We start from the raw sequence: 27,289 nt of genomic DNA on the forward strand, positions 1-27,289 counted from the left end.
AGGGCCAGCCTGTGCCCCCGGTACTGCAAAAGGGGCAAAGTGCCTATGCTCAGGGCACTGGATGTTGGACAGTGCCAGGGGGCAGGCCCTATTGTGGGCAGGGCCTGGGGTGGAGGGTCCCACTCCCACTCTGCCTGGGGACCAGTCTGGGATAGAAGGAGGGTAGTGACTGGGGGAGGAGTGTGGACTGGACATCAGGGTGCTCCGTGGTAGGTGGTGGGCTCAGAGCAGGCACAGGAATTGTTGTTGGGGGCCTGATCTGGGGGTTCCAGGCTGGCCAGCGATTGAGCTGGCCAGCAAACTGCTGGCAGACTTGGCATGAATAGGCCCCCACCTCCCGATTTTTAATGAGATTCACAACTTGGACCTCTACATTACACAGAATGTGGAGATTCAGGTCTGAAGCTGCACTGAAAACAGAGTCATGATCTAGAACAGTTTTCCCACCAATTCAGCACTTTTGAGGGAACCCCCTCCCCATTAAATCTGTCATCACTAGTCCCAATCCTTGTAAAATCAGCTAATGGGACAGCTTCATTTTGTTTACCTTATCTAAAATTGACTAATCTTGCAATCGTCGATCAAATCGTTCTTCAATCTCATTTGTTCCAAGGAAATCAAACCTAGCTTTTCCAGCTTGTAGTTTGATGGTTTGAGTTATAAGGAGAGGCTGAATAGACTGGGATTTTTTTCTCTGGAGCATAGGAGGTCTATAAAGTAATGAGGGGCATAGATTAGCTAGAAGGTCAATATCTTTTCCTAAAGGCAGGGGAGTCTAAAACTCGAGGACATAGGTTTATAGTGAGAGGGGAGAGATACAAAAGTGTCGAGAGAGGCAATTTTTTCCACACAGATGGTGGTGAATGTCTGGAACAAGGTACAATTTTGTCTTTTAAAAAGCACTTTTGACAGCTACATGAGTAAATTGTGTATAGAAAGATATGGGCCAAATGTGAGCAATTGGGACTAGTTTAGGTGTTTTAAAAAACGGGTGGCATGGACAAGTTGGGCCAAAGGGCCTGTTTCCACGTTGTAAACGTCTATGACCTCTATGGCTCTATGACTAAAATATCTCTTCACGGCAACCATTCTTGTAAATCTCCGCTGCATCCTTTCAGGAGTTTTCAAATCCTTCCTAAAGTGTGGTGGTCAGAACAATGTTTAAGTTGTGTCCTAACCAGAGCTTTATAAAAGTTTAACATAACTTGCCTGTTTCTATACTTGATTCCTCCAAACATAATATAGAAAACTCCATAGACTTTGCTAAATATTCTCTCAGTATGTAGTGCCACCTTTGTGATTAAACCCCCAGGAACTCGGATTAACTAGAAGTTGGAGATTGAGAGTTTGGAGTCCAGTAACTACAGTTCCTGGTAGCCTTTGGGTCATGCAGCCATTCCTGTGTGCAGTGCAGAAGAGAAGGAAAAATGAAACAGAAAGTAATGAAGTGAAACAGCCCAAAACTTCAGGCTAATGAACTGAATAGGAACATCATTAGAAGTAGTGTCCTCCAGGGAGTGAGATAGAAAGAGGTCCAAGAAGACAGTCCCATATAAGGGACAAGGATGGAGATCTAAAATAGATCCTGGTAAATTGAGTTGAGAGAAAGGTGCAGAGCAATTGACTCAGAGTTAAAGAGAGAGCGGCAGGAGGCGATTTGAAGCGAATCAGTTTGAAATAAACTTTAATGATCCAAGATAGCAGCCAAATGTTGACCATTCCTTACTGCAGGTCTTCTGGAGCAGTGGTGTTCTGCTTCGCATGGCCTAAGATCTGAAAGTATGCTTGGAAAGTGAAGGTTGAGTGTCTGCAGAGGTCCAGGGGAAAGGAATTTCAGAAGGTGAGATTGAAACCCTGGAGGTGGATTCTTGTTAAAGCTGTCGAAGTGGGAATGCTTTTAGAGAGAATCCCAAAGTGAGTTCTTTGAATGCAGAGAATAGAAACACTCATGAGAAAGAAAGACTTTCAGTGAGCTGGTTGGCTCACAGTGCAACAAGTGTCTGGATGGATTGTTGAGAAATCCATACAATTGCATCTGTCATTTCTCTTGGAATGTAGTGTGTTTGTCCACAGTTCACCAGTTAGTTAAATTGCATTTACCCTGAATATTAGAGTATAACATAGATACAGTACATTGTTTTATCTTTCCAAAGTTGTATGTGTCCGTAAAAAATAGCTGGGGTGAAGGAATAGCGAATATTTGAATCATTTCCAGATGTTTGCATGGAGATATTTCCAACTTTTTTTCCTCATGTAACATTGTTAATTTTTCTAATTTACAAATATTTTGTTTGGGTTAGAAGTTCCTGTGAATTTGCTCAGCAACTTACCTTCACAGTCTCTATAAAAAAGTTAGGATCTACCAAGCCAAGTTTCATTTTCTCATTTGACTTGTCCACTGTTATGAGCCAGGATCATAACTCATTCAAAGGTCTTTGCACATGAACCTCCAGGACCCTTTTACCTGCATATTCTTGATAACTTCTATGTATCAAATTCCACCTGCCACTTCTCTGCCCATTCTGCTAGCCTATGTCCTGTTGCTACGATTATCATCCTTAGTGTTCGCCACACCTCCAAATTTGGTGTCATCAGCAAATTTTGAAATTTTCCTGTCTTCCAATATCCAAGTAAATTATATATGAAAAAAAAGCAGTGGTTGTATCAATCATACTTGGGAACACCACTGTAAATTTCCTGGGGTGGTCTATCTGCTGCTTTCCTTCCTACTTGTTTGCAATTTTAATTGGGCTGGGAAAGCCTGCCTACTTTACTCCAATTAAAGCCCTTTAGGAGTCAATCAATCAACGAGCAAATGGCTATGGTTCATTCCGAGAATGCTGAGACCAATCAGGTTCAAGCTGTCTGGTTTAAATTTTCAAACAGTACTTGACAGCTAATGGTCAGGCACCATTAACTAGTGCATTCTCCATGGCAAGACCTCTATCACTCAGAGTCCACTTGCCAACCAATCAATATTCTCTTCTCTCACAGTATACAGTTGTTACTTCCCCTGAGAGTAATATTCTTGCTAGTGTCCTGATGAGTGCAAGATGAACAACTTTGACAAAATGTATTTTTTCAAGCAATGCTCAAGTTCTGTATTACCAAATGACTATTTAAAATATAAATGTTTACAAAGGGGAAGTGTTTAAAGCCAAATTTAATATCCAACTGAAGTTACACCCTGTACAGAATCAAAACTCAGTCGTGAGAGACTACTTGCTGCAAGGAGACTCATGTTCCTTCTCTCTGGAATCAAATCAAGTTTGAGTCAGACTTATCTTTAACTCCAGAATCGAGGTGCAAACTGCTTTACAATGTAAACTGATCCTTAGTTATCAGAGAAATCAACATTGAAATATTGAAGCATAATAGAAATTCAAAGCAACAGATGTCTTCTTAGAATCCAACTGTAAATACTTACGCTGGTCAACAGATGTTTGAGGTGGCCATTTACTGCAGGACCAACAACTGCACTCAGCTGGACCAAAGCATTCAATCCTCGCTCAAAAACCTCAACATCTGAGTGTGCCTTTAGGGAAAAGAGCAGTAATGGTAAAAACATTGTAATGTTACTGTGGAATAAAACAGAAACATTTAAAATCTCATTTTACCACACGTTCACCAGTTAATAAACAGTACATTTTTTTAAAATGTACCATTTTTTAAAATACCATTGCTCCACATGGTATCACATTAAGTTATGCGAAACTTCCCCTTTTTCTTATCTAAACTAGATATATCATTGGTTCTTGTCTCATTTACCCCATACCATGTTAGGGCAATTTTATTGACATACTACCAGATAATTATCTATCTACAGAGGTACAATTATCTACCCATTTGGCATCCCATTGTTTCTAAAATGTTTCATGCTTTTTGTCTCCATTATTCTATCTGCACTTCATAAGAACATAAGAACATAAGAAATAGGAGCAGGAGTAGGCCATCTAGCCCCTCGAGCCTGCCCCGCCATTCAATAAGATCATGGCTGATCTGTTGTGGCTCAGTTCCACTTTCCCGCCCTCTCCCCATAACCCTTAATCCCCTCTCTTATCAAGAACCCATCAACCCGCTTCTTAAAAATATTTAGCGAGGCAGCCTCCACCACTTCAACGGGCAGAGAATTCCAGAGATTCACCACCCTTTGAGTGAAGAAGTTCCTCCTCAACTCCGTTCTAAACCGCCTCCCCTTTATCTTGAGGCTGTGCCCCCTAGTCCTACTGTCTTTTTTGAGCGGGAAGAGTCTCTCCACCTCTATCCTATCCATCCCATTCATCATCTTATACGTCTCAATGAGATCTCCCCTCATTCTTCTAAACTCTAACGAGTACAAGCCTAGTTTATTCAGCCTCTCCTCATAGCTCAATCCCCTCAACTCCGGTATCAGCCTAGTAAACCTCCTCTGCACTCCCTCCAGGGCCAAAATATCCTTGCGCAGGTGCGGCGCCCAAAACTGCACACAGTACTCCAGCTGCGGCCTCACCAATGCCCTATACAGCTGCAGCAAGACCTCCCTACTTTTATATTCAAACCCCCTCGCTATGAAGGCCAGCATCCCATTCGCCTTCCTGACCACCTGCTGCACCTGCAAGCTGGGTTTTTGCGACTCATGCACAAGGACCCCGAGGTCCCTCTGCACCGTCGCCTGCTGCAGTTTTTCGCCACGTAAGTAATAGTCCTTCCTACCATTCTTCCTACCAAAGTGGACCACCTCACACTTGCCAACATTAAATTCCATTTGCCATTTCCTGGCCCATTCGCCCAGCCTATCTAGATCCTTCTGCAGACTCTCCACACCCTCCGCACAATTTGCCTTTCCCCCAATCTTGGTGTCATCAGCAAATTTCGACACCCTGCACTCGGTTCCCTCCTCCAGATCATCTATATAAATGGTAAAAAGCTGAGGCCCCAGCACCGACCCCTGGGGCACCCCACTAGTCACCAACCGCCAATCCGAATAGCACCCATTGACCCCCACTCTCTGCCTCCTATTTGACAACCAATCCTCTATCCACGCTAACACCCTACCCCCAACTCCATGTCCCCTGACCTTCTGCAATAACCTCTTGTGAGGTACCTTGTCAAACGCCTTCTGAAAATCCAGAAAGACCACATCCACCGGCTCTCCTCTATCCACTGCCCTAGACACATCCTCATAGAACTCCAGTAAATTTGTCAGACACGACTTCCCTTTAATGAAACCGTGTTGCGTCCGCCCTATCAAGCAATTCCCTTCAAGATGCCTCGCAATTTCCTCCTTAATGACGGATTCTAACATTTTACCTACCACAGACGTTAAACTAACCGGCCTATAATTCCCCGCCTTTTGCCTGGCACCCTTCTTAAACAACGGCGTAACATTAGCCGTTTTCCAATCATCCGGCACTTCCCCGGAATCCAGCGACGTCTGGAAAATAACCACCAAGGCATCTACTATCACCTCCGCCATTTCTTTCAGAACCCTCGGATGCATTCCATCCGGTCCTGGGGACTTGTCCACAATCAGCCCCTCCAGTCTGTCGAGCACCACCTCTCTAGTAACAGTAATGTCATTAAGACCCTCCATTCCTACCACCTTTCCATCGCTAACACCCGGCAAATTATTCACGTCCTCCTCCGTGAAGACAGAAACAAAAAAGTTATTCAAGGCCTTAGCCATATCCCCATCCCCTACCACTAGCTCCCCTTTCTCATCCTCTAAAGGACCAACGTTCACCCTAGCCAGCCTCTTCCTTTTTATATATTTATAAAAACTCTTGCTATCCTTTTTTATATTAAGTGCTGGCCCAGCCTCATAGCTTCTCCTACCCTCCTTTATCAACTTCTTTGTCAATCTTTGTTGACATTTAAACCCTTCCCAATCCTCTTCTCGCCCACTGCTCTTAGCTACTCTAAATTCCTCCGCTTTTAATTTAACACTTTCCTTCACCTCCTTCGTTATCCACGGCTTATTACCTCTCTTCCTACTGTCCTTTTTAACCATCGGAATAAATTTCTGCTGAGCACCAAGAAAGATCTCCTTAAAGATCCTCCACTGCTCCTCAGCAGACCTACCTTCCAACGCACTCCCCCAGTCCACATTCGCCAATTCTTCTCTCATCCTACCATACTCCCCTCTATTCAAACAAAGGACGCGTGTCCGGGAACCCACTTTCTCCTCCTCCATCTGCACCAGAAACTCCACCATACAATGATCACTCTCTCCAAGAGGATCCTTCACCGCAAGGTCCCTAATTCTACCCGCCTCATTACATAGCACCAGATCCAAGATAGCTCGCTCCCTCGTCGGCTCCAACACACACTGTTCAAGGAAATTATCCCGGCAGCATTCCAAGAACTCCTCCTCGAGCCCACCTTGTCCAACGTGGGTCGACCAATCAATATGCAGATTGAAATCTCCCATAACTACTGCCGTCCCATTCCTGCACGCCGCACTTATTTGCGTGTTAACAGCCCGCCCCACCTCCAGATCATTATTCGGGGGCCTATAGACGACACCCACCAGCGTCTTCCTCCCTTTGCTGTTCCTAATCTCCACCCACAACGATTCCACGTTCTGCTCTTTGGCTCCGATATCCTCCCTTGCTACCACCTTGATACTATCCTTAATCAGCAGAGCTACGCCACCCCCTCTTTCCTCCTGCCTATCCTTCCTAAACACTTGATAGCCCTGTACATTCATCTCCCAGTCCCTGTCACCTTGCAGCCACGTCTCTGTAATGGCCACCAGATCGTATCCATTTGTGTCGATCTGCGCCACCAGCTCATCCACTTTATTCCGAATGCTTCGTGCATTCAGATAAAGCGCTTTCATCCCAGCCTTCACCTGGACCCTGTTTGCCGTAACGCCACCAATTGGGACATCCTTGGCCTCTTCCCTTACCTGTACCTTATCCTTAACTTTAGACCTCGTAGCGTCACATACCCTCGCACCCTCCCCCCCCCTAATTAGTTTAAAGCCCTGTCTACAGTCCTCTTTACTCGATTCGCCAACACTCTGGTCCCAGCACGATTCAGACCAACCCCATCCCGCCCGAACAAGTCCCACCTACCCCAATACTGGTGCCAATGCCCCATAAATTCGAACCCATTCCTCCCACACCAATCCCTGAGCCACCCATTCACTTCCTTTATCCTGTCAACCCTACGCCCGTCTGCACTCAGTTCAGGCAGTAGCCCAGAGACGACCACCTTGTCGGTTCTACTTTTTAATTCCATTCCCAGCTTCTCATACTCCCTCCCCAGATCCTCAGTCCGCACTTTGCCTACGTCGCCGGCACCCACATGTACTACAACGACTGGGTTCTCACCCTCCCACTCCAGGTTCCTCTGCAGCCCAGCTGCGACATCCTGTACCCGAGCACCAGGCAGACAACACACCCTTCTGTGCACTTTGTCATTGTGACAAAGGACAGTGTCAATACTCTTCACCCCACTATCTCCAATCACTACTATGTTCCTTTTCCCCTTCTCTTTGCCTATGTCCTGCTGCATCACTGTACCGTGTGCAGTTTGCTCACCAACCTCACCTGCCTCGTCCTCTTCCAGACTGGAAGCAAGAACCTCAAACCTGTTATGCAGATTAAGAGGCTGAGGCCTCCGCTCCTCACCCCCCTTCCTCCTCCTCCCAGCAGCCCCCTTTTGTCCCTGACCCTTAGATTTAGCCAGTCTAGGGGCACCCTCTCTCCCCCTGATGAGCCTCAGTGTCTGTAGCTCAGAGGCCAGCTCATCCACCTTGAGCTGGAGCTCCTCCAGCAACCTGCACTTACTGCAGACATGGTCACTGGGAAGGACCCTGGGGTCTGCCAGTTCCCACATCATACAGAAACCACACCACATCACATGCCCCTCCATTATTCACTGTAATTTTTTATGGGGAAAAAATTTTTTCCTTGCTTTTTGCTGTAGTAGTTTTGAAAAAATTTTTTCCTTGCTTTTTGCTGTAGTAGTTTTGAAAAAATTTTTTTCCTTGTTTTTTTTTTCAAACAAACTCACCTGGCCTTTTTCCTTCCAGCCCTTTTTGATATTAAGCCCTATTAACTCACTCTGCTTCCCCCTCACTCCGCTGCCCGCTGTCTACACCAGGCCTCCTTTTAAACCTGGCGCTGATTTAAAGCAGGCTGGTCCACAAATGCCTTTTCACCACACCCTCAGAATTCTTAAAGCAGTAAATACAATAAATAAATGCTTTAAACAGTTCTACAAAGAGTAAAGTGCTTTAAACTTATTTTAAACAGGTTTTTAACAGGTAAAATCTTAGCTCTCTCTCTCCCAGCTCCAGCAAACAATGGAAGGCTTCACCGTGTGGCCCCTTGATAATTAAAGCAGGCTGGTCCACAAATGCCTTTTCACCACACCCTCAGAATTCTTAAAGCAGTAAATACAATAAATAAATGCTTTAAACAGTTCTACAAAGAGTAAAGTGCTTTAAACTTATTCACCTCCATATTAATCACACTTAAGGGGAAGAATAATTCCCAGAGAGCAGTTGTAAAATTATCTCTCGTTGGCTTGAACCTATGCCCTTGGGTAACCCACGCAGTATGTCTCCGCCACCCTAACTCTGATCTAACTGCTCGAATGAGCTAGTGTCTGATCCATTCCCAGGGATTACCCCGAAAGTACACAGTTCTGAGTTTATTTAATAATCAATTATGTGAAACTTTGAAGTTAAAGAAAACTTGAGAGGTCAGAAGCTTTTTCCCAGGGCTGAAGTGGCTGCCACAAGAGGGCACAGGTTTAAGGTGCTGGGGAGTAAGTACAGGGGAGGTGTCAGGGGTAAATTTTTCACTCAGAGTGGTGGGTGTGTGGAATGGGCTGCCGGCAACAGTGGTGGAGGCGGATTCAATAGGGTCTTTTAAGAAACTTTTAGATAAGTACGTGGAACTTAGTAAGATAGAGGGTTATAGGTAAGCGTAGTAATCTCTAAGGCAGGGACATGTTCGGCACAACTTTGTTTCTATGTTTCTACTTCTTTATAGCTAACCATGGTCTACTTGAACTGTCACATCCTCAAATAAATCCCCATTGTGTTTTGATGGAGATATAGAGACCACAACCTACGACCCTTTCTCACGTCAACGCTGAAAATAAACCACGATGCTGTAAGAATTCAATGCCAGATCTTTTCAATAAGAGTCATCTATTATATTTACAGGAAAATAATTCTAGTTATTTGGCCCCCTCCAGGAATGGCAAGTGGTGGTTAGTCAAATATGTCAATGAACAGAGATGTGAGGTGAATTTCAGGTCTTCATCCATCAGAAAACTCCTGTGATGATGCACATATTTCAGATTGCAAGAGGTGCTGGAGTGCATAAATCGAGTAATCTGTGCCAAGGGTGATGTTGCTGCATAGTAGAGGGAGGCTGAGACTGGAACAAGAACCATTAACAATTACCCATGAATTTAACAGGTACAATCAAAAAACAGACCAGACTTCAGAATTCCAGTGAACAGAGAATTCTGATCGATAGAGAGCCGGATAACAAACATTTTACTCAAGTTTAATAAATGCTTGGAAGAAAAAAAATGAAAATGGAGGAGGGAGTTTTGCTATAAACATTCAAACTTTTTTCAAAAACTTTAGAAAAAGTCTTCAAAGAAATTAAATCTACTAACTTTTCTGTTAAAAATAAGGGCTGCGATTCTCCCATCGTGACCTGCAACTTTTCTGGCGGGTCGCGGTGGGAGATGTACGTTGCCTGCTTTGTTCCAGGATATGCGCATGTGTCGGGAATGTATGCGCATCTCCCAGAGATAGCGAACAGTCACTGGTCAGACCATACTGGAAATCAGCAGGACGGCAGGTAAGTCATTTGAATCTGTTTTAAATGTATTTTAAATATGTCCTCAATCTAATTTTTGGGAACTTTCCAGTCCCAATTGAATCTCCCAACCCACCAGAAGTACTTCACTCCAGCGGGGTTTAGACTAGCTCCCCATATTTGGGGAACTAGCAGAAGACCCTGCCGGAATGAAGGCCGGGGGGGGGGGGGCCGGGGGGGGGGGGGCGGGGGGGGGGGGGGGGGGGGGGGGCGGGGGGGTGCAATTGGGACCCCCTAAGGAGTTGGGTGGCGTGGGAGTGGTGCCCCCTGGGCATGGGCAACCTGGCACTACCCATGCCCAAGGGCATCTTAACACTACCCACTGCCAGGGTGATGCGGTGGGGGGGATTGCCACTGTCGCGGGGCTGACGGGCTGGACATCAAGGTGCTCCGGGCAATGTGTGTGTGTGGTGGGGCGGGGGGGGGGGGGGGGGGGGGGGTGGAATCAGGGCTGGCCCGGGAATTGCTGAGGGGACCGCGATCGGGCCGTGGAGGGCTGGAGGGGCAGCACTGTGGGGCTTCTAGACTGGCCAGCAAATGGGGGGTCTGATAGATCAGAGCCACTGCAGTTCCGAATAGGCCCCACTCCCTCAGGTTTTTAGTGATATTCATGACTGGGACCTCTGCAGTACACAGCGTGCAGAGATTCAGGCGAACAGCTGAACTGACAAAACAGTCGGGATCTAGAACAGTTTTCCTGCCAATTCAGTGCTTTTGGGAGAATCGCAGCCAAGATGTCAAATTCTGAGCAGGATCCACTCCAAAAGCTTCAGGACTCTGCTATAAGACTCAAATCAGAATGAGGAACCCACAGCTCTGAAGAAGCTATACTGACTCTAGACACTAACTCTATTGCTCTCTCTATAGCTGCTGCTAGACCTGCTGAGTTTTTCTAGCATTTTCTGTCTTAATTTCTGAAGCCTAAGTGTGGTAAACAATTATTCATTATGATTTTCCCGAATTAGCCAACTAGCAGCCAGGGGATAGCATGTCATTTAATTGAGGAGGGCAGACAGGCTCTTGAAGCTGCATGACTAAAAAGACGCCCTTCAGCTCTGGAGAAACAGAAGCTGGCCTTTCAGGGTAATAGAGATGGAGCGCATACCAAGATGGAGGCATCATTGAAGCAATGTTTTAAAATTTAAAATAGAAAATCCCCTCAGTAGCCAGACCACCAATGTGGAGGGGAAACCTTTTCACAGCAAGGGTTGTGGCTGCACTGAATCAACAGGCAGGGAGAGCCTCCAAGCTTGCCTGGAGCAATGATCGCACCGGCACTCCCACAAGTCTGAGAGCTCAACAGCAAACAAATTGAGGCGGGGGCAGAGACAGACAGAATTATGGGGGCAGATATAGCCAATCTTGATGATATAGAGGGTATGATCTTAGAAGTTCATCTCAAGGTTAAAAACAAACACTGAGTTTGCAAATAGTCTCATTCACTCCTGGATGGCAGCCAATGAGATGGATGTGGTTGATGGAGCGGGGACAAAAGATAATGGCTTCAGTCTATCAGATATTTAATTGGAGAGATATTCTGCACAACTGGATGTCAGACAGTGAGCTAAAGTCCTGTCTTCGGGCAAAACACACATGAATGAGTGAATGAGATTGTACTGCATAGGCATGCATGTAATCCCTGCAACACTTCAAAGTTTTTAAAAAATTAGAAAATGTAAATTCGGGAAATAAAATGCCAAAATAGTGTTCTCCAAAACTTTTGGTTACAAACATAACAGAAATGACGTTAATAAAATAATTTATTAGCACACAAAACCCAGGTTACCACAGGATTTTTTCTTATTTTCTTGGATTCTATTCAACATGTAAGTAAAAACAGAATGGCTATGAATTTGAATTCATTGTTATTTTGGCTTCTATTATAATGAATGTTTTAGTTAGCATTTTACAGCAATGCTTTGCAGTGGCAAAGTGCTGTTATGTGCACATCTCAATTGATAATAGACCAGAATAATAAGAAATAGCAGGATCACGCCATTCTTATCATGCCAACTCCTCCATTCAATAAGGTCATGGCTGATTTGATTGTAGCCTTAACTCAACTTTCTTGTCGGTCCTTCAAAACAATGTCAATCAAAATTCTGTCTAACTCAACCTTGAATATATTCAATAATCCTGCCTCTACTTCTCTTTGTGGAAGAGAATTCCAAAGACTAATGTTCCTTGGAGAAGAAATTCCTCCTCATCTTTGTCTTAAATGCAAGACCCCTTATATTTAAACTGTATCCCCTCATTCTAACTTCCCCCAAAAGTGGAAACATCCTCTCTGCATCAACCCTATGAAACTCACTCATAGTCTGAGGTTTCAATAACGTCATCTCTCATTCATGTAAATTCCAATTGCGACAAAATACTCAAATAGAATTCATATAAAATTAAAATGCAGAATGTCAGTAATTATTAGCATGACTGACTTTGTCAGTGTGAGTGTTCTACTAAAATGCTTACCAGAGCAGCTTTTAACTTTGGAATCACCTTTGGAACTAGTGGAATGGCTTTCTCAGCAGCATCTTCAACCTCCAGCAATTCTTTGAAGCCCTCCCTGGCTACAAATGTGTAAGGGTGTTTTGTTTCTCTTAATCCCTACATAGGATAACAAGCAAATCATTATGTATATCTGGAAATTGGCTTTTCTAACACAATTGTATTTTGATTCAACAAGGCAGTCTTTAAAATATAACAGCCCCACCCAGTGGTCAAAGCAACTTCAATACTTTATTAGCATTCTATGTACTCTTAGCAGGTTGATGCATCCTTGCACTAAACAGAACGGTATCCAACACAATTGCAATTTCATATTGAGTATGAGAGAAAATGTTTGCTAACTAAAATAATAGACTTTCTCCATAACTGAACTGTCACCGTATGACTGGTATGTTGCTTTGTTACTTCATTTTTAAGGAATAAACATGGAACACTTTAGCAAGTTAATTTTATTGTATTATTGGTGTTGGGATGTTATGTCTTGAGACAGAGTTTGTCAATGTTTTAAAGGAACAATAAGCATTCAAATTCAATGAACAAACCTTTATAGAGGAACATGATCCACAAAAATGTCACATATTATAAACAACATTTGTACACTTTCAGTTGCCCATATTACAGGGTTTCATGTTTTACAGCTGCTGATTAAAAACAGCTTGAGAATAAATATTTCACACAGAATTCCTCATATGGTTCATGTAATTCTGCTCCAGCAGGAATAAACTGAGGACTGCAAAACCATATTGCCATAAACAAAATTTTATGGCTTGCCACCTATTATTGGAATTATTTAAATTTGACTACATAAAACAAAAGTGGATAATATAATTTTAATAGGTGGTAGGAGGAAAGATGGATCATAAACATTAGCATAGACCAGTTGGGCCTAATTGTCTATTTCTGCACTGTATATTATTTTACACTAAATTACATAGAATAAGGGTGTCAGAGGCATCAAAAAGTATGCATTGCCACAGTCATAATGTCCTCAGTATTTAAGGCACAAGGAAACTAATGACTGAGAGGGTCCAATATGTTATTGTCCCCGTTTTTTGCAGGGCCCTAATGGTTTCCGATGAGTTCATTGTGAAGTCAGTAGGTTCAAAGCCATAGTTCTGTGCTGACTCCAAAAGCAGTTTGGAAACTCAAAAGAATTTGAGTGCTGGATGCCATCAAAACTTTCATTTACTTCATCACACAGACACTATGTCATTGGGACTAGAGTGATAACACAATGTCAAAGTACCAGAAAGTATCAGGCAGTCTTCAAGTAAGCAATCAGAAGTAAAGCAACACGTAGACTTCCATTGTGCTATATTTCTAATGGGCTCATGAGAATACAGAGAAGACTGACTCAGATTGCTGTCTTTACTGGAGAAACATTTTCCCGTGCCTTACTACTAACATAAACACTAGCTCCTGCCAATACAAGATGGCCGATCTACACATGCCATGACATCATTCAGCTGCCAGTGCACATCCATGAATAGTTCTAAAACTCTAGAGCTGTTTGTAAGACACTGTTCATAAATAAGAGGGCAGGTCTCAGTGCAATTCAACCCTTGCATTGTTTTACAAAATGTACTCAAACATGTTTGATATTAGAAGGTCAGGAGGAGAAAGCAGAGGTTTTACGGATTGCATTTTCTTCATCTATAACCTGCTGCCACTTAGACCCTTTTCAAGATACAGATATTACTGGGGCTTTGTGGCTGAACACAAACCAGCTTCAAACCTTTCAAATATTTAGACAACGAATGACTAATTGGAATGATGTATTTAAATACAAAGTGCAGATATTATGATGAAAGTAACAGATGTGTCCAATAACTCAAAGTTACTGGATCAAGCTGTGTGGGGGAGGTGGATACCACTGTTTTTTTTGAGCAGTGCCCTTTTTGATCCTGGCTATTGCCAACTCTGTCACTCTCTGTGACGTAACAGGGAAACAGAATCGATTGTGCATGCCTGGTATTGTCAGAAAATGCAGTCTAACAATAAAAGGACTCGGTAACAGTGGTACAGAAAAAATTCAAAAGGTAAATATAAATCTTTAGAATTTATTGAGGATTTCAGATAATAAAAACTTGAAATTTAAATTTAAAAATAAGACTGTAAAAAACCGTATCTAAATCAATAGATGTACTGAGGTGGAATAGTCCACAACAAAGAAGGAATGTTATTGTGCTGTTGGGTCATAGGTTATAAATACAGAGAAGTGTGCACTATGTTTAACAAAATCACAAACAAATTTTTAAACAACGCGCTTGGTATTTTTTCGGAAAGTTGTATGACAAGTGTAAATTGATACAATTCAAACGTCATCTCAACAAAATACAGGAATTACTGCTTCACAGTCAGATTTCTCTACAGCAATTTTGCAAGTATCAAATCTAGATTTGCTAGTTGGGCAAAATCCCAAGCAGAAAAACAGAGCATATGTGAAGCTTACTGTTTGTGCTCAGAAATTAGTTTTGTTGTTGCACAATCTCAAAGGAATTACAAGATGAAACATTGTTTTGTATGTGCAACAGAAGACAACAAAGGCGTTCTCTTTGATGCTTTTGATACCTGAATGAATATCACTTGGCATGTGCTACATCTCAGTAACTTCTTCTGAAAAGTAAAGCCCTTGCAAGTAATGCTCCTTTATGAAATGCAGCTGGGAATGCCTCTGCATGGTCTGGGGCTGCGGTACCAATACTTGTCCTTTGCCTGAAGTGGGTCTACATCAGCCTCATAAGCAGAGATAGAATGAATTCTGAACAGAACTATGACTGTGCTTTGTCTGGAAGGAGATGGGGAAATGCATTAGAATTAGAAATCAAAAGGAAGAGATTGAAATATAATTACAGAGCCAGGGTAGAATGAGACTATGAAGCAATTTGTAAATTGGGATGAGGATCTTGAAGGTTTGAGGCTGGTTTGCGTGATGGACTGGCTTCATTGTCAACTCTTTTAGTCTTTTGCAATCTTGGACAGAGCAGGAGCCATATCAAGTTGTGATACATCCAGAAAGAATGCTTTGTATGGCGCATCTATAAACGTTGGTGAGAGTCGTAAAGGACATGCCAAATTTCCCTCGCTGCTTGAGAAAGTAGAGACATTGGTAGACTTTCTCAACTATAGCATCGACGTGGAGGAAACAGGACAGATTGTTGGTGATCTGGACATCTAGAAATGTGAAGCTCTCGACCAATTCCACTTCACCCCCATTGATGTAGACAGAGGGCATGTCCTCCACTACGTTTCCTGAAATTGATGACGATCTCCTTCGTTTTGTTGACATTAAGGAGAGTTTGTTGTTGCCACACCAGTTTATCAGATTCTCCATCTCTTTCCTGTACTCTGTCTCATCATTGTTTGACATCCAACCCACTACACTGGTGTCATCAGCAAGCTTAAAAATCAAATTAGAGGAGAATTTGGTCACACAGTCACTGGTGTATAAGGAGTATAGTAAGGGACTAAGGACGTAGCCTTGTGGGGCACTGGTGCTGAGGATGATGGTACAGTTGGTGTTATGGGGATAGGGCAGGGTGGGTGTTAGGTCTGGGTAAGATGCTCTTTTGGAGATTTGGTATAGACTTGATGGACCAAGTGGCCTCCTTCTGCACTGTAGGATTAGAAAACCTACAGTACAGAGGCCATTCGGCCCATTGAGTCTGCACCAACTACAATCCCACCCAGGCCCTACCTCCACATCCCTACATATTTACCCACTAATCCCTCTAATCTACCCATCTCAGGGCACTAAGGGCAATTTTAGCATGGCCAATCAATCAATCTAACCCGCACATCTTTGGACTGTGGAAAGAAACCAGAGCACCCGGAGAAAATCCATGCAGACATGAGGAGAATGTGCAAACTCCACACAGACAGTGACCCAAGCCAGGAATCGAACCCAAGTCCCTGGCGCTGTGAAGCAGCAGTGCTAATCACTGTGCTACCGTGCCACCCATAACGATTCTATAATCATCCAATGATAATTACAGATTGAAAAACAGACAAGGATTGAGAAGGAAGGTGAATTTCCACCTCAGATGCTGGGTGTATCTCACCTCCTGGCTCCCCAAAGCCTGTCTTCCATTTACAAGGAACAAGTAAGCAGTATGGTGGAATAATCTACACTTGATTGGATGTATGCAGTTCCAACAATGCGCAAGAAGCTCGACACCAACCAGGACAAAACAACACACTTGACTGGCACCCCACCCATCCACCACCTTAAACATTCACCCCTTTCACCACTGATACACAATGGCAGCAGTTTGTACCATCTACCAAGATGAAGTACAACAACTCACAAAGGCCTTTTCAACAGCACCTCTCCCAACTGGAAGGACAAGGACAAAAGGTGCATAGGAACAGTACCCTGTGAAAAAGTTTCCCTCCAAGCCACACAACATCCTTACTTAAAACTATATCATTGTTTCTTCATTATTGCTTATTCAAAGTCCTGAAACTCCCTCACTAACAGCATAATGGGTGTATCTACACCCCATGCATTGCAACAGTTCAAGAAAGTGCTCACCACCACTTTCACAAGGGCAACTGGAGATAGGCAACAAATGTTGGTTTAGCCAATGACACCCATTTCCTGCAAAATAATAAAAAGTGAGTGAATTAAAGTCAAATCAAGAATAGAAAAATAGAGGGAAAGAAATATGGGATTAAGGAAGGGTGAAATAAAGAGTCAGAATGAAAAGTTAAAAGAAGGAAAGATTTAAACTTCGGAAATCTCAATTCAGTACCTTGGGAAAATAATGAAACTCCAAACACGGAACTGTTCATTTTTTAAGTCAGGAGAGATTGATTGCTGCTCATTACAATTATCAAGCAGTTAAAGCTACTTAGGCTATTAATTGCAATACTTAATACTCCATGGCAAATTTAATGCCAAATTAAAGTGCAAATACAGGAACTTCACACAATTAACACAGAGGTTAACAGAAACAGGTGACATCTGCTAATCCAGCAGCAGAACAGCACAATGGTTCAACATGTGATGCTTCATAATTTACATAGGATCTCCCCCTTACCACATGTTGAAGGCACATTAACAGCAAGGATTATGCAGGCATAATTTTTCCAACAGATTCTGGCTCAATTCCGATGTGAGGAGTTACTATACAAACAGGATTTGCATATATAAGCTAAGTTTTAAGGATAGGAACATAAGAATTAGGAGAAGTAGGCAAATTCAGCTCTTCAAGTCTGTCTGCCATTCAATCAGATCACGGCTGTTCACTCCTGGTCTCAAATCCACCTGTTTTTTTTTTAAGTTTATTTGTTAGTATCACAAGTAAGCTTATATTAACACTGCAATGAAACTATTGTGAAAATCCCCTAGTCGCCAAGCTTCAGTGCCTGTTCGGGTACACAGAAAGAATTTAGCATGACCAGTGCACCTAATCAGCACATCTTTTGGATAGTGGGAGGAATCCATGCAGACATGGGAAGAATGTGCAAACTCCACACAGACAGTGAACCAAGCCAGGAATCCAACTGGGTCCCTGACTCTGAGAGGCACAGTGCTAACCACTATGCCACCATACCGCCCACCCTTATCCCTTTATTTTTAATTAAAAATATATCTATCTCCTAGGATATGGCTGAAAAAGGATCAGGTACTAGTTACTGAAGTATCAGGCTGAATGGAGTGTGACAGAAATCAATGCTGGAACCCAAATGGTTCAATAAAGTAGAGAATAAAGGCTTAGTGAAATTGGGCCAGTCTCACCTCTGCTAAGATAGTTAGAAGAGGGTCAAAGCAAATGGTCTCTGGTGGCTGATCCCACTGGAGTCTATGGCTTACTGAACCATGAAACAACCTGGTGGAAAAAGGTGCACATGAATCAATAATATCTGAAAGATTTAGATTTTAAATACCATCACAATAGATAAGTACTGTAATCCATCACACCAAACTCCCTCAAAGTACTTCATACAATAATCACTTCTATAACTGTTGTTTTATGGTTCAAAGTAAGAACCATTTTATGCAGAATAATATTCCACAAATAGCCATGAGATGATTTCAGCAAGGGTAGTCTCTGAGTACTAGTGGAGACTACTTCGGATGTCTTCATAAATTACTACAATTTACAAAGTGGAGAAAAAAAGAAATCACTTTTATGATTTTCATATTTAATTGTTGTGAATGCAGTGCCATTGGCACACATTTATCTTTTAAACATCTGTTAAAAAAATTGGTCTATCCACATGTACCACCGATTATCAATATGGTAAATTTCTAGTGTTTACTGTCCTTAAATTTTAGTTTTCTAAATTTGTATGCTCATTCATACTGAGAAATAAAACACATTCTTCACTTGAATCTGTCAGGGTTAACATGGCAAACAGAATAACATCCCATCCATATTATACACATCAGTTAGTTTGCCTCCAACTTGTGACAATGGCCAACTACGACATTTGCCTTTCACTTCTAAGTAGGGATTCAAAATCAGTGGCCATTACCACCAAATTGTGTACAGTTTTATGTTGCAGACTCTCCACCTCTGTAAGTTGTCCTCCCAGTTGAGTGTTTTGCAGCTGTTGAGATTTTTACATCAATACTCTGGGAAGTATTTCATGCCAAAGATGAAATGCCAATATTTTATCAAATTTATTTCTTTGAATGTCAGTGACTGAATAAACATCATGTGTTTTCATCAATGTTCAGAGGCCACCCTAGGAAATGAATGTGCAGTACACACTAACTAACACAAGCAAATTTCAGAGATTATTATGCTGTAGGTCACTGCTTTGGTGGCATGCAGTGATTCTTATTGGTATAATTGAAGAATGCACATAGGTCGCTTAGGCAACAGCCTGTGATGCTACCTGTCCCCAGGGAATTGATATACTCTATGTAGTGCCATTTTTATAGAATTTATTCATTTCAGGATATGCCAAATCCTCTATCCAGTGCTAAGTGCAATATATGTATGCAGTGACATAACACAGGGTCACTATTGGACGTCCAAGCTTATTATGCAATAAGAAAATCTGATCAATATTTTACTTTGGTTACATAATATAACTTCTTGGATTATGTTTCAACCAATCTACAAGCATATAGACATCAATTAGAGGATATGCATTACAAATTAACAATGAAAAATTCCAGTGAACTTCCATGTCAGCAGTACGTTTTAATAAAATCTACCATTTAGTTCCTTCTTCGAACTGCCTGTGACCAATATCATTGCAAAACAATAATAGTGATTACAGTTCATTGTCATTTGATGAAAATATCAAATTGATATTTCATAGATAGCTACACTTATATTTTCTCTAAATGTTATCACCCTCCTGCATTCCCTTCATGACAGAATTAAAATGCGCAAATTTCAATAGACTAGATGTTTCAGACAGCATTGACATTATCAACTAAATAAATTAGTAAAATTTTCCAAGTGTACACTCATAACTCACTGTTACTTAATTTTTGATACAATGCAACAATATTGCTATAAGTTATTTTCATCATTACACAAAATTACATTAAAACAAATCTATAAAATTAAAAGCAGACGTTATACAAAATAAAAGCAACTAAGAAATTATGCAATAATTTATTTTTAAGTGAATTCTGATGTTATATTCAATTCTCTATTAAATGGCACCTGCAATCAGTACTAAGAATTGATTATTATTTTTCAAGCATTACCTGCAGGGAATCTCTCTTTTAGTATATGCTGCAGCAAATACAGATTGTTGACTCAACGGGTCGCTGAACTGAAAGAAAGAGTTCATTGAAACATGTCATATCAGAGTCATTACAACAAAGCCCACGTCCAACACAATACAAAATGGTACACAATGTAGCTACTTGAAAGGTGTTGGGCAGATCTTCCAACCGCTCATGTCCCGCCGCTGCTGCAAGTGAGGACTGAGATATTAGCACTCAGCCAAAACTCCGTTTATAGCAGTGGGATCAGAGAATCCTGTCAGCATGAATGGCCAGAAGATTCTGTCCGTTAACTTCAGACCTTTCTGTCATGCACATAAGGCAGTATTTTCTGTGAGCTCCCATGACATGTTTCGTGGCGGCGGAGGCAGCCTGCCATTGGCCGGCAGTGGAATCTTCTGATGCTACCACTGTCAAAACCCCCATTCCACCTCCCAGTCAGAAAACCTGCAAAGGGAGTTTGCCATCAGCGGAATCAGATAATCCTGCCAGTGAGAATAGCCAGAAAATTTCAGCCATAATGTGAGTTATTATACTGGATACTGCCACAAATGCCCTCAATATACAGCTAAGACAGCATCACAACGTCTCCCGCAAAACAAACTGAATAAAGTCCAGATAACTGGTTATTAAGAACTTTATATATGTATCTTTCTCTATCTTTCATGACATCTCCTAAGGTGGGTCAGAGGACATACTATTTTTATAGCAACAGGTCACTAATATACATTGGCCCAGGTTTTGTTAGCATGGAGCATCTCATGCTCTGCTGGTCAGACTTTTACTCTTACCTGTCAGTTCTAAAAGCTTTTGCCCCACAAGTTGCTTGAATTGCAAGCGGATAATGGTTTTTACAAAGGCAAGGGAGCATTTGGGATGTTGGTGAACAATGGTCTATCTCCTTAATCAATGAGATTAATGGACTGAGAAAGGAACAGAGAAGTGATGGAGAAGAAATTAGCCAAACTAGGTGAAGAATAAATAATAAAAGGGAAGAACAATGGGATTAAAAAAGACAAGAGAGACAAAAAAAAAAGATTTTTAGAATTATATTTCAACTTATTTACCTGGAGGAAATAAGAAGCTGAGAGGCATTTGCATTTATGTTGTAAGTAAAAAGATACTGCCCCGATTGTTCTGCAGGGAGTTTAATTGGTAATTAATGCACTAATGCAGCAATTTCATGAACAACTTGGACAAATGGAGGGCAAGCCGCTATTTCTGTGCGGCTGAAGACAGAGGAGCGCAAATCAATAACTTGTGATTCATACTTCGTGGGTATCCATCACTTCTGAACCACGGGTTAATGGATATTTTACACTGTAAAAACAAATGAACGCTATTAATCCACCATAATTTTGCCAGCAGAATTTGGGCCAATGTTGAGCAGGTTAGAAGGAGGTATCTGATATTCAGCTGGATTTTGGCAGCAGAGGTGGAGGCCCTGGAGGTTACAGCAGTGACGATGATTGCAATTTGACAATGATCAGGAGGGAAGCTGGGGTTTGGCAGAAATAAATCTGACAGCTGCATAAACAAATATGCAAGTATTACTCCTGAGTCTCTCCAGAGTAGTAAACAAACAGAAGGCTACTTTAATAAAATGCATTTTTCTTTAAATTGACAAAGATCAATCAACAATTCTTTCACACCTTCCAAAGAGGGAGAGAATGGCAGCAATTTGCATTCTAATTTCTCCACAAAAATTTTGAAGAACAAAACTGATACCATTAGAAAGTCTAGAAAAGCACTGTTTCATTTGAATGGACCAAATGCTACTAATAAATCCGAGAAACTCTCCTTGCATATGGTCAGATTGCGGCATTTGGCTTCTGCTAAGTCACATCACAAGGTTAATTAAGGAGGAATTAATTAAGGAATTAATAATTAATTAATTAAGGTCATTAAGGAGGAAATTGCGAGGCATCTTGAAGGGAATTGCTTGATAGAGCAGACGCAGCACGGTTTCATTAAAGGGAAGTCGTGTCTGACAAATTTACTGGAGTTCTATGAGGATGTGTCTAGGGCGGTGGATAGAGGAGAGCCGGTGGATGTGGTCTTTCTAGATTTTCAGAAGGCGTTTGACAAAGTGCCTCACAAGAGGTTATTGCAGAAGGTCGAGGGACATGGAGTTGGGGGTAGGGTGTTAGCGTGGATAGAGGATTGGTTGTCAAATAGGAGGCAGAGAGTGGGGGTCAACGGGTGCTATTCAGATTGGCGGATGGTGACTAGTGGAGTGCCCCAGGGGTCGGTGCTGGGGCCTCAGCTTTTTACCATTTATATAGATGATCTGGAGGAGGGAACCGAGTGTAGAGTGTCGAAATTTGCTGATGACACCAAGATTGGGGGAACGGCAAATTGTGCGGAGGGTGTGGAGAGTCTGCAGAAGGATCTAGATAGGCTGGGCGAATGGGCCAGGAAATGGCAAATGGAATTTAATGTTGGCAAGTGTGAGGTGGTCCACTTTGGTAGGAAGAATGGTAGGAAGGACTATTACTTACAGGGCGAAAAACTGCAGCAGGCGACGGTGCAGAGGGACCTCGGGGTCCTTGTGCATGAGTCGCAAAAACCCAGCTTGCAGGTGCAACAGGTGGTCAGGAAGGCGAATGGGATGCTGGCCTTCATAGCGAGGGGGATTGAATATAAAAGTAGGGAGGTCTTGCTGCAGCTGTATAGGGCATTGGTGAGGCCGCAACTGGAGTACTGTGTGCAGTTTTGGGCGCCGCACCTGCGCAAAGATATTTTGGCCTTGGAGGGAGTGCAGAGGAGGTTTACTAGGCTGATACCGGAGTTGAGAGGGTTGAGCTATGAGGAGAGGCTGAATAAACTGGGCTTGTACTCGTTAGAGTTTAGAAGAATGAGAGGAGATCTCATTGAGACGTATAAGATGATGAATGGGATGGATAGGATAGAGGTGGAAAGACTCTTCCCGCTCAAAAAAGACAGTAGGACTAGGGGGCACAGCCTCAAGATAAAAGGGGAGGCGGTTTAGAACGGAGTTGAGGAGGAACTTCTTCACTCAAAGGGTGGTGAATCTCTGGAATTCTCTGCCCGTTGAAGTGGTGGAGGCTGCCTCGCTAAATATTTTTAAGAAGCGGGTTGATGGGTTTTTGATAGGAGAGGGGATTAAGGGTTATGGGGAGAGGGCGGGAAAGTGGAACTGAGCAGCGACAGATCAGCCATGATCTTATTGAATGGCGGGGCAGGCTCGAAGGGCTAGATGGCCTACTCCTGCTCCTATTTCTTATGTTCTTATGTTCAATAACAGCCAGTTTCCTCCAGCAGGTCAATCTTAATACCACCAGCGTGAAAACACCACTGACATGCCACAAGTTCGTCTTGGTATCCAGATGGTGACAAAGCCTAATAGGGAAGGTGCCCCCTTTCAGAAGGGTGCTTCTGTTGGAGCCCCCACCCCCACCCCTCTCCCCTCCCCCCCACAACCGACCCCCTGCCCCTGCCCATACCACCCTTTCCTCATTTACAGGTTCCCCCCAAGCTGTCATCCACCAGCCAGCCTGTAATTTGAGGCAAGATGAGAAATAACCCTGGAGTCGTCATTAATTGGCTACTTAAGGGCCTCAACTGGGGAAAGGGCAGGCTTACCATCCAGTCCTGCTTCTGCTGTCAAACGCTAGTTCTCACGTCTTGTGTCTCCTACAGGTTGTGACATGGAGGAAGAATGCCAGAGTCCTGCAATCGCACTGGGGCTTTCGGAAGAAACCGGGGGAGCAAAGAGTCACATCTACAAGCAAACTCTACATACATTCAAATTGCTGAGTTCTTCTGCATGATTGGACAGATTGACACCAGTGAAGAGCACATCACATATGAGCCAGAGGAGGGGAGAGGAAAAGAGACAGCTGTGGGTAGCCCACTCAGAGGACAGACGATAGATATAACCGTGCTCAACAGTGCACAGATCCAGGGCATTGAGAATCACAAGAAAGGAGGCTCTACTTCGACCAGCAGGAACAGATGCTCCTACATGTCAGACAGTGGCACACTGGTTAGCACTGCTGCCTCATGGCACCAGAGACCCAAGTTCAATTTCCAGCTTGGGTCACTGTGCAGAATCTGCACGTTCTCCTGCATCAGCGTGGGTTTTCTCCGGATGCTCTGGTTTCCCCCCACAATCCAAAAGACATGCTGGTTGGGTGCATTGGCCATGCTAAATTCTCTCTCCATGTACCCAGACAAGGGCCAGAGTGTGGCGACTAGGGGATTTTCATAATAACTTCATTGCAGTGTTAATATAAGCTAATTGTGACACTAATAAATAAACCTTTTAAAAAAATTCTCCAAGACATGAGTTGAGAATGGAGAAGTCCATTTCATTGTATGTGCACTGCCATGGCTCAGGGCTTTGAACATGTGTTCCACCATTGAGAGAATAGCCATTTTCACCATATGAACACCCATGAGCAGGCACACTCTTAAGTGTCTGCAGAAGCAGTGCATTGAAATTCACATAACACAGGCCTCGTTCTGTATCATGGACCAGTCAGTAGTATTATGGAACAGATGTTTGGAGTGGATGCCAGTTGCGAGCCAAATAATGATCCCCTCCAGCCAGAGTGCCAACCAGGGTCTAAGGCATATGGAGGGGACATGGTTGCCTCCCTCATGGGGCTTGATAATTTGATTCCTTGGTTCTCTGCCTGAGGGACCAATGCAGCAAGCCCAGAGACAGAGGCTGCCCCTGTATTGAAGCAGGTGCAGTGGCCTTTGGTGGTGCTCCCATTGGCACATAGTAAGGACAACAACCATGTGCATCTTACCGCAAGCAAAGACTACCTATTAGGCTGCCTTCACCTCATCCATGGCCACAAAGGGAGCACACACAGAAGTGGTTGCGAGCAGAGGCTACTGCATTGAGTGGAGCACTGAATGGGTTACTGGAGTTTGCCTCAACTGTAATTGTGCATTTGAACATCTGTAAATATCGACACGATGCCTTACGTGGGCTTCCACTCATTGGTGACAAGAGTGAATCTGTTCCAGGCTGTACCTTTAGTGGAAGTGCTCTCACAGGCAGCTCAAAGTGAGTTCCAGATCATGTTGTCCCCCGGCTTACTAGGGATCTGCTAAAAACATGTCTAGCTCAGATGATCTGTCACTGACAGCATCCTGACAGGAATAGAATCCCACACCAGGGTCAGCCACTTCAATGGACACCCGAGTTCTGTACCCTCCTATGGGCTATGGTGTTCCAGTGATTTACCCTCTTCAAAGTCCACACCACTTGGAGGACAAGTTTATGGGGACCACAGCAGAGAATGCGCAAGATTCTTGCAGGAGTGTACTTTAAGGCAACACTCAACCAGTCCAGGCAGCAGAACCACATTGAGAATTTCAACGGCTTGCTCAATGGCAGTCCTTGTGAGCAGCTAACTTCAGTTTAGGATCTTTGACCTGTCTCACAGAGTCATTAACCCTTTACTAGCCATCCCTTCAAGAGATAACCTTTGTCCTCTTAAATCCATCCACAAAGTTTGGGGATTGAATGAAGAACTGTGGCAATGTGTACTTCCAAGGACTGGAGTTGCAGCAGCTTCCAGGAAAGTGAGTGCACACAAGCTGGAAGCTCCTTTCGTTGTCACAGATCAGTTTAGCAATGAGGTAATGGAAATCTTCCTATTGATGAACCACACTGGCTGGTCAGTCAATGACTCAATGGTTAAATGGGTGCAATTTAATAACCCACTGCACCAAAGAGAATCCCATGATGGTGGAAAATGCACTTTGCACCCACAAGGGTGTCTGTCATGAAATGAATGTAGACCAGCTTTCACAAACAGGACTTTAATGAGACATGATGCCAGCAAAGTCTGCAGCTGATCCTCAGAAGGAGCCCGGGGTGAAGAAACTGAAGATCACAATGACACAATGCAGGGCATGAAAAGAAGTGAGATGGGGTCTTCCATCATGAGGGCACAAATCTGTGATCATCTGTCTGGTACAATCTCCTTTGGCACTAGTACTCTTAACATGTCTGGGTAGCTGAAGGTCATGGCTCCATTATCTGCCTTCCCCTCGTAACTCTCCACTGCCCTCTTCATCCCTGAGGCTCTGTAGCTGAGGTTGAGTCATTGCCACTAAAAAGCCTTACCCACCCCCTCCCCTCTCCTCTTATTCCCTGTAAAGCCCTTGCTCTGCAAACAAATCAGTCTACCTGCAACTTCTGTACACCTAAGTGCCCCTCTCAGCCATACTCCCTTTGATGGGCCCCTAATGTCATAACACAGCCTTGGCTTGATCATCAGTGGATTATTGTGTCCTTGCACCTGGTATGTCCCTGACCCAGCATGCAACCCCACCAAAGAGCCAAAAAAGCCTTCCATGAGCCCTTCAACAGGATTAATTGGCCTCATTCCCAAATCAGATGGATTGCCAGGTCCCATTTTTCTCCCATCTGAGGAAAATCACAGGCAGAAGAAATGGTGATAAATAGCTGGCTGGAGCAGCTACTTTTAGCTCCAGTCTGTGTCATTCCCACAAACACTGGGATCTAAAAATTCTGTTCTTTATATTTCAGACTCAATTGAAACAAAAAGAGCAAAAAGGAGCAGGCTCGAAGGGCCAAATCACACACTCCTGCACCTAGTTTCCATGTTTCTGGCATACTTGTCATCCGTGTTGGGTAAGTGAATATAGGAGCACTCCTTGGCAAAACTAAGATATAAAAATAGAGGATACTGTAACCATCAGATCGATCAGTATTAGAGATTTATAGTCAGTATTAGTAGCTATAATACAAAGATGGCAGTATTTTTTTCTAGAGAGCAAACTCTATGTTTCTGGAAAAGTAGCCCTGGTTCACTTAGGCTTTCTTTATTCTTTAAGAAAACTTTTACGAGCAAATGCACAAAGCTGTCCTTACAAGTACTGCACATCAGGGTAAGCAATGAAACAGTCAGTTAGCTTGGCATGCTACACCAACCATTCAGGTAATGTTAAATGCATCATTTAATTATAAATAGTCTGAGATCAAGAAAGTTGAAAGCAAAATCAGCTCAGAGATCATCACTCAAGCTGCAAGGTGTGTTCAGTCAAAACACATTTAAGTGGAAAAGACAGCTCTGGCACAAGGCGCTACACCAATTCCACATTCCAGAAGATAAAGCCTCCAATCCAAGGGAGGAAGGTTAAAACAACCTTGCTAATTTTGAGCATGGCTTATTACAAACCTAGATTTCAGCTAGTGGATAGACTGTTAATAATACTATTAATTTGTCACCTTAAGGGACTA

General features: G+C 43.0%; 1 protein-coding gene across 2 annotated transcripts in view; it reads right to left on the reverse strand.

Annotated features, from left to right (window-relative positions):
- The window catches only part of LOC145349914 (PACRG-like protein), a 48,644-nt gene that overhangs the window by 13,966 nt on the left and 7,389 nt on the right, over positions 1–27,289 (reverse strand). For both annotated transcript variants that reach the window (XM_080198593.1, XM_080198584.1), the window contains exons 4-7: positions 20,017–20,084; positions 18,082–18,172; positions 12,303–12,437; positions 3,428–3,535 (exon numbers count right to left, since the gene is read on the reverse strand). In XM_080198593.1, coding sequence (XP_080054719.1) covers positions 3,428–3,535; positions 12,303–12,437; positions 18,082–18,172; positions 20,017–20,084 — 402 coding nt within the window. The remainder of the gene's footprint in view (positions 1–3,427; positions 3,536–12,302; positions 12,438–18,081; positions 18,173–20,016; positions 20,085–27,289) is intronic.

Source organism: Carcharhinus amblyrhynchos, chromosome 1 (genome assembly GCF_965287045.1).
Source record: "Carcharhinus amblyrhynchos chromosome 1, sCarAmb.v2.hapA, whole genome shotgun sequence".
NCBI classification, from domain to species: Eukaryota; Metazoa; Chordata; class Chondrichthyes; order Carcharhiniformes; family Carcharhinidae; genus Carcharhinus; species Carcharhinus amblyrhynchos.